Consider the following 16551-nt stretch of genomic DNA (forward strand, 5'->3'; position numbering starts at 1 on the left):
AGTCCTCCTTCACTAGTAAAATAATCGAATAATGTCTCTTTAATTAAGACTGGCAGCAATGCAAATCTGAATTAATTCACCTTTTGATACTCAGTTTCCCTTAGGTGTCATAAATCTTTTGTGTAAAAACTAAGCTCTCTCCTGTTCTTTGTTTCTGTCTCTTGAATTTTGCTGTTTGTACAGTTATATTCCTTCTAAGGCTGACAGAAGTGACAGAAGCTGTTATAATGTTAGAGTTTAACTGGGAAACTATGTGCTAATAATGATAATAAAATGTGAGGCTGGATGAACACAGCAGGCCAAGCAGCATCTCAGGAGCACAAAAGCTGACGTTTCGGGCCTAGACCCTTCATCAGAGCCCAAGATAATAAAATGTGAGGCTGGATGAACACAGCAGGCCAAGCAGCATCTCAGGAGCACAAAAGCTGACGTTTCGGGCCTAGACCCTTCATTCTCCAGCATCTGCAGTTCCCATTATCTCTGATGCTAATAATGATGCCTGATTGTTCCACAAGTTGCAACAAAACATATAAATATACAAAATTCCAATTTGCCTGATTGCTGATCAGGAAGCAACCATTCACACCAGGTTTTGTTATTAACAGAAAGTAACTATTTATCATACAACTTCAACAAAAACATAGAAAAAGGGATTTCTAATCTATGACTATGCTACTTAAGCTAGAGCCCTTTAAAAGTCCCCAAAATATACACATTCAATTAAGATTAAGACAGACAAAAGAGAAATGGCTTAACACATACACGATGGGTGGAAGAGAATATAGACAGGGTAACAAAATTCCAAAGATCAAAAGTCCAGATCACAATATACAAAGTTATTTTTACACAGTCCTTCTGATTTTTGCAATGATGACATACTGTCTGCAGTGTGGTGATGATCATTTTTCAATTTGATGGCTGATCAGGTTGAATGGACTAGAATTCCTTTCTTTGTGCATCTTTTTTCCTACAAATTGAGACAGACAGCTAGACAGACTCATTGGGCATGGAGAAATTCTCTTATGAAGAGAGTTTGGGTAGGTTAGGCTGGTAGTCATTAGAGCTTTGAAGAATGAAACAAGATTCTTAACGGACTTGAAGGGTAGATGTGGAAAAGTTCTTTACCCCTGTGGGAGAATCAAGGTCCAAAGAAATGAAGAGGAATTTCTTCTCCCAGAGGGTGGGGAATCTGTTAGATTTTTTACTGCAGAGGGCTATTGAGGCAGGGTCATTAAGTCTTCCAGTGCTGAGACAGACAGATTTTTAATCAGTAAGGGTTATGGGCAACAAGGGTTATGGGGAAAACGGAGAAAATGTATTCGAGAATTATCAGGTCAACCTTGATCCCACTGAATGACAGAGCAGATTCAACAAGCTGAATGGCCTATTTCTGCTCCTATGTCTTAAGAAAAAATGGGCAAGATGGATTTCTATTTTCACCTTCTGGATGCTGTTCCCTTCTGCCCTGACACTTACAGTTTTTAATACTCTTGAGCTCAACCAATCAAAATTTCATTGTCAACCAAAATTTCCTTAACGTGGGAGAGTCTCAGTGCTGCCAGTTTCAGTATTGCTAGTCTCAAATCATCCCTTTTAATGCCTCAGAAAGCAATATTGAACTATGTAATACCAAGTGCAACACCCAACTTTCAACTTGCAACACTCTCCTGGATTTTTCATTATAGCAGTCCAAATTCCATTTCAGCTTAAAGTTCCAAAAAGATATGTGGTCTTTTACAATGACATCTTCCATGTCACCACTGTTTTGCTTTGTGCCCTGTCACTAATATGCTTTCTGCACCACATCTGATAGCACAGAAACAGGCACTTGTGAAGATTCCCTGCTAATCCAAAAGCAGTGCTGTACCTTGTAAATCTTTGACTGTGTGGTGTGTGGCATTGTAGTATCAGTCCAAGGTTGAGATGTGTCTCCAAAAGCTCACTAATTTTAACTGGATGAACACTGACTGTTTTTCCCCACCAGGAGCATCCCCACAAGAATATCTCCACGAGACGTGGTAAATATTCTATATTAATCTAACAAATGTTTCCTCTTGGATGTTACTTTCCAGATATCATGCATGGTGATATGTTTGTGATGTTTACAGTCTTAACTTGCATGACTACTTATAGTGATTTAGTAATCTACATTTAGGAAGGCCTTTGCTCCTGAACCTGATCCTTGTGCCGTTCAAGCAGCCTTCTTAATGCTATTACCAAAATGCACCATCTTACAGCTTATTCTGTTAGTCTTTTATAGTAGAAGCTACATTTGACAGGATTTTTCAGATATAATGGGAACTGCAGATGCTGGAGAATTCCAAGATAACAAAATGTGAGGCTGGATGAACACAGCAGGCCAAGCAGCATCTCAGGAGCACAAAAGCTGACGTTTTGGGCCTAGACCCTTCATCAGAGAGGGGGATGGGGAGAGGGAACTGGAATAAATAGGGAGAGAGGGGGAGGCGGACCGAAGATGGAGAGTGAAGAAGATAGGTGGAGAGAGTATAGGTGGGAAGGTAGGGAGGGGATAGGTCAGTCCAGGGAAGACGGACAGGTCAAGGAGGTGGGATGAGGTTAGTAGGTAGATGGGGGTGCGGCTTGGGGTGGGAGGAAGGGATGGGTGAGAGGAAGAACCGGTTAGGGAGGCAGAGACAGGTTGGACTGGTTTTGGGATGCAGTGGGTGGGGGGAAGAGCTGGGCTGGTTGTGTGGTGCAGTAGGGGGAGGGGACGAACTGGGCTGGTTTAGGGATGCAGTAGGGGAAGGGGAGATTTTGAAACTGGTGAAGTCCACATTGATACCATATGGCTGCAGGGTTCCCAGGCGGAATATGAGTTGCTGTTCCTGCAACCTTCGGGTGGTATCATTGTGGCAGTGCAGGAGGCCCATGATGGACATGTCATCTAGAGAATGGGAGGGGGAGTGGAAATGGTTTGCGACTGGGAGGTGCAGTTGTTTGTTGCGAACTGAGCGGAGGTGTTCTGCAAAGCGGTCCCCAAGCCTCCGCTTGGTTTCCCCAATGTAGAGGAAGCCGCACCGAGTACAGTGGATGCAGTATACCACATTGGCAGATGTGCAGGTGAACCTCTGCTTAATGTGGACTGTCATCTTGGGGCCTGGGATAGGGGTGAGGGAGGAGGTGTGGGGGCAAGTGTAGCATTTCCTGCGGTTGCAGGGGAAGGGCCCCTCGATCATGACCCCACACCCGAGCACCAAACCATCATCTCCAATACCATTCACGACCTCATCACCTCAGGGGACCTCCCACCCACAGCCTCCAACCTCATTGTTCCCCAACCCCGCACGGCCCGTTTCTATCTCCTTCCCAAAATCCACAAACCTGCCTGCCCTGGTCGACCCATCGTCTCAGCCTGCTCCTGCCCCACCGAACTCATCTCCACCTATCTGGACTCCATTTTCTCCCCTTTGGTCCAGGAACTCCCCACCTACGTCCGTGACACCACCCACGCCCTCCACCTCCTCCAGGACTTCCCATTCCCTGGCCCCAACAACTCATATTCACCATGGACGTCCAGTCCCTGTACACCTGCATTCCGCATGGAGATGGCCTCAAGGCCCTCCGCTTCTTCCTGTCCCGCAGGCCCGACCAGTCCCCCTCCACCGACACTCTCATCTGCCTAGCTGAACTCGTCCTCACACTCAACAACTTCTCTTTTGACTCCTCCCACTTCCTACAGACTAAGGGGGTGGCCATGGGCACCCGCATGGGCCCCAGCTATGCCTGCCTCTTTGTAGGTTACGTGGAACAGTCCCTCTTCCGCACCTACACAGGCCCCAAACCCCACCTCTTCCTCCGGTACATTGATGACTGTATCGGCGCCGCCTCTTGCTCCCCAGAGGAGCTTGAACAGTTCATCCACTTCACCAACACCTTCAACGCCAACCTTCAGTTCACCTGGGCCATCTCCAGCACATCCCTCACCTTCCTGGACCTCTCAGTCTCCATCTCCCCTTCCCCTACTGCATCCCTAAACCTATACTCTCTCCACCTATCTTCTTCACTCTCCATCTTCGGTCCGCCTCCCCCTCTCTCCTTATTTATTCCAGTTCCCTCTCCCCATCCCCCTCTCTGATGAAGGGTCTAGGCCCGAAACGTCAGCTTTTGTGCTCCTGAGATGCTGCTTGGCCTGCTGTGTTCATCCAGCCTCACATTTTGTTATCTTGGATTTTTCAGATGGTTGGGTTTCCCTCCCCACCAGTAGAAGAGTCGTTAATTGCCTGTAAATAGGGTATCCATTCCTCAATCAACCTGGATCTGACAGGCCTGCAAGTCTCTAATCAGGAGGATGAGGACGACAAGCAATCACCATATTTCAAGCCCTGGGACTGGAAGTAATGCCATCTCATCGATGGCGTCAAATGCATGGGGGTGGCACTCAAAATCTAGCACTTGGCTTCATGCTGCCCTACCTAGATGCCCTTCACATTATTGAAATATTATGGTAGTTGTGGAGGCGCCAAAATCACTTGTGTATTTGTACAATTGATATCAGTGATATAAAGTTACTCCTGTAATTAGTCTATGTATTTTAGTGCATGCTTTCAAAGTCATTTTGTCAGAGACTCTGATGGCATTGCCTCTAAATCTCCCTCTTCTGTGCTTTTCATTACTCATAAACACATAATTGGCAAAATTAATTTACAGAACTGCAGTGGACTCACTAATCAACCATGTCCTTCAGAAATCAGGATGACCTGTTAAGAACATGAACTGTTTCATGCTATTGGATTATTCACAGCAAGAACATTCCTTTTTAATTCTCCCAAGATCTTGATATTGCACTAAATTAAGACTGTTGAGTAATGAATTCAAATTGTCATACAAAGTACTAAAACTATCACATCACCTCCTGAAAAATTCCTACAAACCAGGTGCTTGATTCTTCTGTTTTGTTTATGATTTGCATTTGCATGATATGTTGCCAGCTTTAGCTGGCTAATATGGTTTTCGAGGCTTTGAGGTATTGCATAATCCCTGTTGCTGCAAGTAGAGCACTACTGATTTAAAGCAGGGTTCTTGGTGACATTGGCATGAATGTGCATCTGAAAATCAGGCGTGCCAATATAGTCATATGGACAGTGGCAGCATTGCAGCTCTAAGTATGTCTAAATAGTAAACATGCAATATATGGTCAAAATGCATGTTAATATCATTAAGTGCTACTGGCTAATTGGAATGCATTAAAATTTCTAACTGCCTAACAATGGCCATCCAAAAATACAATTCATACTCAGTCACAATGAAGAATGAATATCAAATTCAATACAACATTAAATGTTGTCTGTCATTTAATCAGACATCAAATATGGTGGTGCAGTCTATATAGTAAAAACAATATGCGACGTTGAGCAAATTTGACTTGCATATCATGTTGAATTTCACATCCTGAAAAATAATGAATTTCATTTAGAAATGATTATTTTAATTATAATATGAAAAAAGTAATACTAATAAGAGTTATGAAATAAAAATGTATATTGGTCAGAAATTCCGATTCAGTCAGAAACCCAATTCCGACCCCAGATAGATTTTAAAATACCCACTTATTTTAGATGACTTCTGTCCTGGAGATTTTTAGATGGGGTCTCCTGCTATGAATTTGTCTAGGAATCTATGAATCCAGTAGTGAAGAAAATCATTGTACAGTCAACTGTCCCTTTATAATATTGAGTGCTGAAGGTTAAATGCCCAGAAGCTGCTGTAGGGTAAGCATGTTAGGTGGCCAGGCAAATTGGCAGTGCCAAGTTGGAAAATGTGGGTACAATGACACATTGGTGAGGAATGTGGTGTTCAAGATAGGCGAAGGGGTGGGGTTCTAAGTGCATTTTGAGAGCCAGGAGTAGGTGGACTGAGTGCCAGGGAGCTATGTAAGTGGATGAGTGTCTGCGTTAAGACAAGCTGGGGTGTACAGTTGTTGATTGGGATGGAGGGGTATCAGGTTGAGGTTCTTACGTTGCGTCAATAGTGAGCCAGGTTCCACTTTTATGGCAGCCAGGAGATGGAGTAGGTTATTAATCCTCTAACTATTCCTGAGTAATTAGTAACCTTAATAAGTTGGAGCCCTCTGAAGTCTCTGTCTTCAAAGAGAACTCCTGTGTAGTGGAATTGCCCTTTGGACTTTTTAAATTCTTAGTCAACCATCTTAGAGTTAGCTGCACAGGGAAATCTGCAGGGTCCCAATGCCCAACTCCAGCCTCCAACAATTAGGAAAAGTGAAAAACGTGGGGCAGAGCTTTGGGAAACAAAGTGAATATTTCTGAATCAGGATGAAGGGCTGCCTTGACTGTATGAAAGCAAAAGATTAAGATGTACCATTTTTGTCACAAGCATTGAGATGATGGAACAAGAGCACATGCTTTCATAATGACAAGACTAAGTTCTTCATTTTTTGCATGACTAATCTACGGTGTATATCAGAAGTATAAATTGTAATGTAATCAGATATCGCTAAATATTAGGGTACAATCAAAACAAAAACTTTATTCAGCCGCAAAAAGGAAGGTAAATCAGAAAGAGACTGGAGTTAGATTCCTGGGAATTCCTGAATGATTGTCATGAACGGGCTGAAACCTGGTGCATCACTAGGACATAAAATCTGTTGTAACTTAGAGGAGTAATAATAGCGTCAGGTGGAACAGACAACTAGGAATGATAGGTGGCACACAATTGGTTCACAAGAACAGCCAAATTCAATGATTCTGAGGCAGATGCCCTCCCAACGGAGATAGAAAGCAAGAGTTGAGAAATATTTGAGTGAAAGAAAAATAGAGAGTGAAAGACCATACTGCATGCGGTGCATGCTCTGTGAAAGTGGGTGACTTTGGCAGAGTTCCAACCCTTTGACCACAAGCACCATTTTGCTGTGCTTGACATAGTGTAACAATCTCAGCAGAGCCAACTGTTTTTTGGGTCTGTTCCTCAGTCTGTTCTTCAAAAGATTTACTGTGTGGTGTGGTTTCATTCATTACCATTGCAGTGTTTTAAGACCCACTGATCCATTTTCCCATCTGACCTCAACTATGATAAAAAGGCGTATAATTTATACATAAATATAATTTTCAGAATTTGAATTTCAAGTTAGAGGCAGACATACGTTGGTTACTTCTGAGAAGGTTTTTTTTTTAAATACATAAAGGTCATAGAGTTCTTTTGGAACAATGACTAAATCCAGCATTTGTCATCAGGTAGGTGACTGCAGGCCCCTGTGGCATAAATGGAAAGATTTAGATTTATCATCAAATTTATATGAAAACAGTGAAAAGTGATTTCCTACATGTCAGATGCAAAATGTCACCATGCTACGGAGCCATCTTGAAACAATGAACAAAATGCAAGATTTTATTGCAATAGAGTTCATTTTTCTTTCTTCTTCTTGTTCCTCCTTCACTGCACCTCCAGTCACTGCTTGACATTGACTGGGATCTCCAGAATGGGTTCTGGATCACTGTAATGGGCTTTGGGATCTCTGTTATAGGTTCTGCTGCCACCACACCCGTGACTGCTGCGTCCAAGCTGGAGGCATGGGCCTGGGATGCTTGGGTTCCATACATTCTGTTCCCCATCCAATGCTCCTCTGGATGTTGCTATTGGTCATCAGTCATCAGGGTCCTTGTCAAACCTTTCACAGATGCTTCTACTCATTCAGATCTGCAGATCTGGAGCCTTGGTTTGGTCTGCAAGTCCAGGCAATGGGAGTCACCATGGGACCTGATCCTTGCTTACCAGGGGTGCAGCCATGTCTGCCTTGTCCTGGCATTGCTGCCACTGCTGCTGCCACCACTAGAGGTCTCGTCCTTCATCCTTCACTTGGCCTTGAACATCACCAGACCCCAGGCTTTAAAGAAAACAAAGAAAAAAGAAAAGAGCAAAAGTAAAAAAAAAGTCAAGAAAAGAGAAAGAAAGCAGATGAGACACCCACGTTCAGCCCTGTTACTCTGCTTCCATGTTGAATATTTATATTATTAGTTTAGGAAGGGTTGGGAAAGCATGCAAGACAATTAACTTTGTTTGCAATTTAGAGGATAGCAAGGTTGAATTCAGAAACAAGTTTGATTTTGCTCCGAGAAGTTCAGAGTAGTTCAAGGAACAAGTCACTTCAGTAGAAGAGTTTAATTTGTGAATTTTTTCAAATTGCAAGTTTAGTTAGAAATCTGCAGTTTGTTAGTACTGAGAAAGTTTAGGTTCTCAGATCTATGGAAAGTTTACATCAGTAAACTTGGAAATGACTTAAATTATGTCCACAACCCATATTCCTGAGTTTCTAACTCCATACCTTCCAAAACAAAGATTGTGATCAGTTGGTTAATTGCAGAGTCTCTAACAGTGGATCATCTCACGTGCCAGTGTTTGTCAGAGGTAATAAATAATAGCAGCAATCCAGAGCATATCACTTGGTGTTTCCATAGTAGCAAGACAAGGAGAATAATTGAAGACATCTTTAACCAACTGCAGCAGGACTTGAAGGACTGTGAATGCTTCTCACTGCAACTTAAGAATCCATTGACATAACCAACACAGGCCAGCTGATTGTTACATCCTTAAAAACCATGCACACAAAAACAACTAAAGAGGATCTTCTCACTCTTTTGACCCTTGAAGAGAGAACAAGAGGGTGAGGATATTTTTGACAAATTAAAAAAGTATGTGCTTGAGAAAAATATTCCAAATGAGAAACTGACTTCCATCAAAACTGCTGGTTCTCCATCTATGCTTGATGCAAATGTGGACATCGTTGCATTTTTCAGAAATGATTTTGATTTCCTCTCTGATGTCAAATTATTGTTGCAACATCTACCAGCAAGCATTATTGAGTAAAGTTGTGGATTGTTCTCATGAAAGTTAAGATTGTAAACTCCATTCAAGCAAGAGCTTTCAGAACTTGTTTAAATCTTTACTCGAACACTATGTCGCCCACAGTGAATTATTCCTCCATGCAGATGGTGAGGTAATTAAGTTGACAGAAGATCTTATGAAGATTCTTAGGGCTGATGCCTGAAATCACCATTTGTCTTAAATCAAGGAATAAAATGTACAAGTGAGCTGTCAGGAAAAAGTGGTTGATTGACTTTAGGTTTCCACAGGCAACGTCAAAACTGAATGAGCTAAATTGAATTGCAAGGCCAGAGATTTCATACAAATGACCATTTCTGTGAAAACAGAGAAATTGGAACTGGGTCTGTGGTCCTCTCAATTAAAAATGCACAATGCTGCAGTAGTTCCTGTGGCTGGAGAAAATACTAGGAAAAAAATCAAAGATAAAGCAAAATGGTTTGAACCAGAAAACTCTGCACACCTAAAGTTAACAGAGAAACTTAACGTGCAATTTCAGGAATCAGATGTGATGGAACAAATCACATTTGTCTCATATCAATTCCTTCAAGTAGACAGTGAATTTGGTGACAGATCCATTGATCAGATGGTTGACTTAAAGTAGTAGAATTGATATGAAGATAATTACTATGTGAAATAACCAAGCTGAAAACGAGATCAAAGGACAGTGATTTTTGCAGACTTAAAACAGACAAACAGCCCCTACCATCCTGTGTTTTTCAAGTGAAAGCTTACTTTGGCTCCATATATCTCAGAGACAACATTCTCCTAAATGAAAATAATCAAGTCCATGTATCACACTTGCCTTACAGATACCCATTTAGTGGACTGTTTGTAATAGAGATATTTTTGGTGTTGTCATAGGTGTAAGTGTTATGATCTACTTCATGTGTCTCATATTGTGATGGCTGGAGGAAAGATAGGGTAACAGACATGAGTTCTGAATGAGATGCATAGCTTTTCCATACTGCTTCATTGAATACTCATGATTTTTTATATCCATTGTGCTCATCCTTCGCAATGTAACTTAAAATACAGGCAAAGCAGGTTTCCAATCTATGCATGCTAGAGGCTCTTAGTACCCTTAGTTCTCAGCAAATATACTTAACGTAAGTGCAGTTGTATTCAAAGCCCTTCAAAGATGGTACTAGGTCAGTATATTTGGTAGAGTAGGCTGTTATACTGATGCCTATGTACTCCCAGGATGCCCTTGGCACCAGTACTCAGTAGCAAGTGAGAAAGACTCGGCTCCCCAATTTAAATAGGTGCTAAAGTGAGCAGATTTGTAGTTTACATAGAAAAGGAGATTATCAGGACTATGTATATAATTCAGAAAGGTTATAGAGATCTGGTCATAAAGCGATGGTCATGCAGATGTGTCACTGTTATGCAAACCTTACATAAATCAAGTTATTCCCAGCATTGTTTGCTTGTCTCTACAAGGCCCTGACATCCATGACAGGTTCATATGGAGTTATGAGTTCCTCTTAATTGCCCAGCAAATCTTTGGTCACAAAGCCTGCAATTGCAGGTTTCCCCAAAAACCATGGAATTTTAACTCCAGGGCTTGCACATTTCACAAATCCAGTATTACTGATAGGTATTTGCCTGATGGACAAGGGAAAAGTTGTTTAAAAACTCATACCTTCGGATCAAATATATTTTGTTGTTTTTAGTAACAAATAGCAGGTAGAAGTAAATCATGATCATGGCAGGGAATGGCTGATTACATCCAAAAAATTGCCAATGAGCTATTGTGATGGTTTGCATGGGTTACAAGTGAAATTTTTGAGCCTGAAGGAAACATCCCTGCTCCTCCTTACCCTGAAACAATATAGTAAAGGCATTTTCTTGATGGATCTAATCCTCAGTTTTCTTTCACCTATATTTTCCTCAAGTACTGGAAAACCCATCCAAAATGGGTTAAATATCTGATCTGCCTCCTGAGTGCAAAATAATGGCCCTTGATACATTTTATTGTTCACTGAATGTTAGTTAACATAAACATATATCATGGAGACTTGTGTTCTTGTGGAGAGATGTCTTGAATTTTATTATAATAATTATTTACATGGCTAAAAGACCACAGATAAAAGTATTGTCAAGGCTGGAGATCTAATTAAGATAAGTGCTGGAGAAATTTGGTAGGTCTGGGAGCATCCATGAAGAGTTAAACAAAGTTAATGTTTTGAGTCCATTGTGACTCTGGCATTCCCAAGCACACAATCATTGGATATTGAGAGTATAGGAGGGATGGATTGTGCACATCTGTTCTCCCAAATATGAGCACTGCTGGTAAGGCTAAGCCATTGCACAGAGGGATAGTACATCAATTTTAATAAGTCCCTGTACATTTAATGATCACAGATTTTATCGTGTCAACAGTGTCACGAGATTATACACTGACGACATTTTCTTGGTGACATCACATCAACTTTGACACCTTGGCACTAAGCTAAATGAAACAAAGTGGTGGAACTGACTGACCATAAGTAGTTATGCCTAGGTTAGAAAATCACTAATTGCATGAAAAAATTCCAAACAGTATCCGTTAGCCATAGTAGTTTTAAACCTGTAGAAAGGCTTTGGTTCCCAAGTACACATTTAAATCTGAATAAGTCTTTTGATTAATGTCCCTTAGCTTATGTCAGGAAGCAGGCTAAAAAGGTAAAGGTACAGGGGTTTCTGCCTTGATAAATTGAAGTAGAAATGAGGCAATTCTAGTTCCTGACTATTTAAGTTAGAGATCTGTCCTAATTTAAGCCTACTGTAGTTAGTTATATAAATGGTTTACAATCTATGGTTATCTAACTTTCAATGAAGATTCTTTTATGTTTACGTTTATTGCTACTGTGCTACCACTGTGACATTAGGTGACAAGATCATTAGTATGATCATTCTTTTAGCTCCCATAGCATAAAATGTGAGATGTGGGTCACATGGAACTGAAGAATTGTTATAGTTCCTGCTATTCATGCATATACACCACAGTCACAGGCCCTTTTGTGTCTGGGCTGATTCTGAATCACTCAATGGGTACCTTATCTGAGTTTTAACATCATTTGTTGACATTTTGGAAACCTCCATATTGCAAGATCAGAGCTACTGGGTCTAAAGGAGGACAGTTTAGGGACATCCCAAGTCCTTGGGCAATTCGCTAAGCAATGATACTCTAAAACAACCCCTGTGCAATGGAAAATGTAGAACCAGACAGGCTGTATTGATTAGTTTACCAAGGCCAAGAACATCATTTGATGTACATTTTATGCCAGTAAAACCTTACAACAGTACAATACAACTGGGAAATTTATTAAAACTTGACTCACTAAAATAATTACCTTATTCAGCACAATTAAACATACCTCGGCCTCTAGTTTAAAGTTGTCTGGTTGGATAGAGGTTGCATCCAAGCAGTAAGCTGTTGATTTAATCTGGAATGATGTTTTTGTCCAGGAGTTGGATACAATGTCATTCTTATAGTATTGAATTCCAAAGCCTTGACTTGAAGTTCAACCATTTGGCAAGATCCCAGTTGCACCAAGCCTTACAGTCAGTAGCGTTTATTATAGTTTTCCAGGATTGGTGGATCTAGACATACCTTGTGCTCTGCTATCAGGTTCTTGCTTGATTTCATTTTAGATTGATAACTCTAAATGTCCTTGAGGACTTTAATTTGTCTCAGTCCTCCAATTTGTCCCATTTTGTTCTCTTGGCAGAACTGGAATGAAGCCCAGATCACTACGTCCATAGTGACTCTCTTTTATGAATAATGGCTGCCGGGATTTGGACTTCGAGTTTAGGCTTGCCCTATCCTCTGTCTCTATTCCTTGAAAACCTATGCTGTCTGTTGTATGGGATGGTAAGTATAGAATGTCTTTGACTGAGATGCAGATAATACTGTCCAGTTTCAAAAGAGCATTCTTGCAGATTTACACTCTTTGTTTTGAGCAGAGAATGGCGTCTTGAAGGTTAGAGATCCATGTTATAAACTTCTATCCCCACTGTCCTCCCATCACACCTGCCAATGGATTGATGCAGGCTCCCAGGTATTTTTCTGTTTCTGCTGAGGGGAATGTAATTCAAGTTATCTCTTCTGACTGACCAAATGTTTTTCATGGTTGTATAGAAAAGTCTTTCATTTATACATAAAGTGGAAGCCTTTTGTCTTCATGATATTGATGGTAAATCCTGCATTATCACAGAATAATTGGACAATCTTCAGATTCTTCATCATTCCAATGTGTGAGTTGCTTAAGTGAACAATGTCATCTGCAAAAGTCAGCGCACAGCAGTCAATTTTTCTTACGCCTAATAACATGGAGACTCCTGTGCTGGCTTCCTCACAACTGCACGTCAGTGAATGCAAAACGAAATTGAATGGTATTGGTGATAAAGAGTCACCCTCCTTCACTCATCTCAGCATCTCGATTGGATTTGTTCTTCAGTGGTTTCCATTGATAATGGTTATTGTATTGGTGTACATATCTTCTACGAGTTGAAAGGTTGGCGTAAGTAGCCTCTTTGCAGGGCTTTCAGCAGAAGTTTGCATCCAACTGACCTGAACATCTTTGCAAGATCAACAAAGATAACCGCGAGATCCTTCCTATTCAGTTTGGTGCCTTTGGGGATGTTGGCCAGTCGTGCAATATCTTCATTGCAGCCTGGGGTCGCCGTTAAAAGCGCCTTTTGCTTGGAGTTGATCTGTGGTGTTTCACTTTATCTCTTTGTTATAATTTTCATAAATAGGCAAAGCAACATGGGTCCAATTGTGATAGGGCTCCAGTTATCAATGTCACTCGGATTGTCCAGATCTTCTGTCTTTGAAATGAGGACTGTTCAGCTCTTCAAGTATTCCGGAATTCTATAATTCAACCACAGGGTGAAGAATCATGGAATCCTTGAAGTGTCGCTATACTGGATCCTCTGGATATCTTTCAACTTCATGCCATCAGATTCCACCGCACTCTTGGGATCAATTCTTTTGACGGCCTTGTCAACTTCTTTTCCCTCAACGGATTGCATGAGCAGCTGTTATCTTTGCTTCCAGTGTATGGCTTGAATCAATTCAAGTTTGCTTTGTTGTTCAGGGTGGGAAAAAGTTTCTTTCCAGCTCTTCCTTGGAGAGTGGACATGTGGTGAAAGCTAGGGTTCCCATGATCTGTCCAGCCAACTGTCTCTTATCTTGTTTTTAGAGCTGTTGAGTTGTCTTGAATTTGGATATCTTCACTTCCCAGCATGTTCCCGCTCCCGAGTTCTTCTTGAACTCCTTCCTTCTTTGGGTTTCCTCTGCTTTTTTTTCCAACTTTGGTCCTCAGAGAGGGTTCTTTTTCATTAACAAAGTGGTCACCGATACTTTTGATAAGCCCCAGTCCCAGGGCTCTAACCTTGTGGTCCCGCTTCTTGCTTATGAGTTCTTCTGCCTATGCGGTTTGGTCATTATATCTCAATGTTTAGGAGTACAGGTTGAATAATTCTTTTCTGCTGCTGGATACGTGAAGATTCATTTTCAGATCTTCTCCAGAGGTGGCCTGTGGGGGTTTAGGCACTGGGGCTTGGGGTCCCACATTACTACTCTGCAGTATCCTATGTTTATTTGATATTTGTTTTGGTGTTTTTATAGTTAGGATACTGGCTATCTTCTTGTAGATAAAAGATGCAAAATGTACATTATTGCTCTAACTCACGGAGAAGTTTTGTCTCTTCTTCTATCCATTTCTAGGCTTTCCTTCCTGGTTTTGGTGTCATCTTGAGGGGTTCTGGGTGCTTCTCATTACGAATTTCTGTACAGCTCTGTCGTTCCTGTTGGCCAAGGCCCATCTAAGATGTAAATTTTAACTTACATCTTGAGCTTGTAAAGGCTCCTGGAGGTTTAGAAGGCCCAGTGCCCTTACATTTCACATAATGGCAGCCTATAAGAGTGCTATTCTCCACTCTTCTCGCATTTAGAGTGCCAATTTTGGATGTTCTTGGCTTGTTAGGAAGGAGAAGACTGCACAAAACAGACTATCTGTAGCACAATGGATCACTACTTCCTTGACAGCTGTTCTGTTCCATGAGGACTCGATTATGACTGGCTAGATGTAAGTTGTCATATCTGATGTTCTGGTACCATGCTGTTTGTATACCTTGCTTCCCTTTATGTCATATCTTCTGTTGTAGAAAGTCTGAGGTGTAATAGCCTGATCCACATGCTGGGCTGGCCTCACCATTTCTTCTATAACAGGGCTCCCATCTACTACAACAAAGCCTGCTCCTATAGACCTGACCGGACCTTGTCTTGCATAATTGGTAAGAATTCATGTGCTGGGTCTCTCCATCATCTCCTTTGTCTGGGAGTAGATGGATTCTCTTCTGGTGTGGCATTTATACTTTTCACAGACCACTACCACTAATGAGCCTGTGGAGGAGGGTTGTTTTTCCCAGGACTCATCCAAACTGGACTGAAGGTGTTTATCTGCCTTCCTCTTAAGTAATCTTTTCTCGTAAGTGATATTTGGTGTTCAAGTGTCGTCATCCACGTGGATCAAACAGCAGCTTCACGATTTTTCTTCAGCTGTATTTAGCAAGCTAATAGCCGTGCAGGAAGCAATTGCTGTTTTCAATGGGAGCCTTGAGGTGGAATGACCATTTACTGCAGCAGACAAATTACATAAAAACTATCGCAACAGTAACTAGCCAGGCAAGACTCCCAAAGAAGACCCATCTAAGAGAGTCATAGTCACTACTGCAATTAAGCAATTTTGGTATACTCCATTTCCCTCAACATGTCATGCTATGAGTGAACAGGGCTCCCCAACATGGAAACAGAACTTTAGATAATCAGGTCATACACCATATCATGGCAGTGACATCATAAGCATGTCTATTAAAGGTATATTGTACATCTGCTGCAAGACATAACAAATAGTGCCTTGACAGTCCATTCGGAAGGTAGTGTGAAGTGGTAATATATTGAACAAACTATTTCATTCACATGTTCTTGAGTCACTTGTGTACTGCTGACCTTTGTCAAACTCAATTTATTGAGGTACAAACATATTGAATATGGCTGCCAATGCATTAATCGTTGCTGCACACAGTATCTTTGATTTGGCATACAAAGGGAATAGAGTTAAATAGTCAGTCATCGGAATGGATTCATGTCCTTGAACATTGCAAATAATACTTTCAATCTGGTAGCATGCTCAGAAGGAATTTTGTGTGGATGAAATTGCTTGATTGTTGAGGTTGATGGAATTGGCAAGTTTCACACAATTTGATTAGTTTTTTTTTGATATCTTTAATTACTGGCCAATAGGGAAATTCATGTGTCAAACTCTTGTTTTTTTTTCTGTACCCACTTGATTTATATAATCCTAACATAAATTTTGTTAATTACAAATTATTTGCCATTTAAGATAATTCTCATAGCCAGTTGCATTTTCTGCACGTGTCCATCAAGGTCACTTGAAATACCTGATTTGATGAGCATTCTTCATAGCTGATTGACCTGCTATACCTTAGGCTTTTAAGCTATTTACTGTAACCTGCAAATTAAAGCATGTAAAGATGGATACTTAACCTCAAGAAACTGAAGATGAAGAAGAACAAGTAATGATAGTGAAAAACCATTCAACTTCGCCTAATCTTCAACTCAAATACAGATGTTGGTTGTACCTTCAGAGGTAGCATTGAGGCAAGATTAAGAAATCAATGAAC

General features: G+C 41.1%; 1 protein-coding gene across 9 annotated transcripts in view; it reads right to left on the minus strand.

Moving 5' to 3' along the window:
• Window positions 1-16551, minus strand: part of LOC125460896 (voltage-dependent calcium channel subunit alpha-2/delta-4-like) — a 403518-nt gene that overhangs the window by 371271 nt on the left and 15696 nt on the right. The window contains exon 2 of one of the 9 annotated variants that reach the window (XM_059652389.1): window positions 7747-7858. The exons of the other annotated variants lie outside the window; for them this stretch is intronic. Within the exon in view, the coding sequence (XP_059508372.1) occupies window positions 7747-7761 (15 nt within the window). The 5' untranslated portion in view covers window positions 7762-7858. The remainder of the gene's footprint in view (window positions 1-7746; window positions 7859-16551) is intronic. 9 annotated transcript variants of the gene reach the window in all.

The sequence above is a fragment of the Stegostoma tigrinum genome, chromosome 18, assembly GCF_030684315.1.
Source record: "Stegostoma tigrinum isolate sSteTig4 chromosome 18, sSteTig4.hap1, whole genome shotgun sequence".
NCBI lineage: Eukaryota > Metazoa > Chordata > Chondrichthyes > Orectolobiformes > Stegostomatidae > Stegostoma > Stegostoma tigrinum.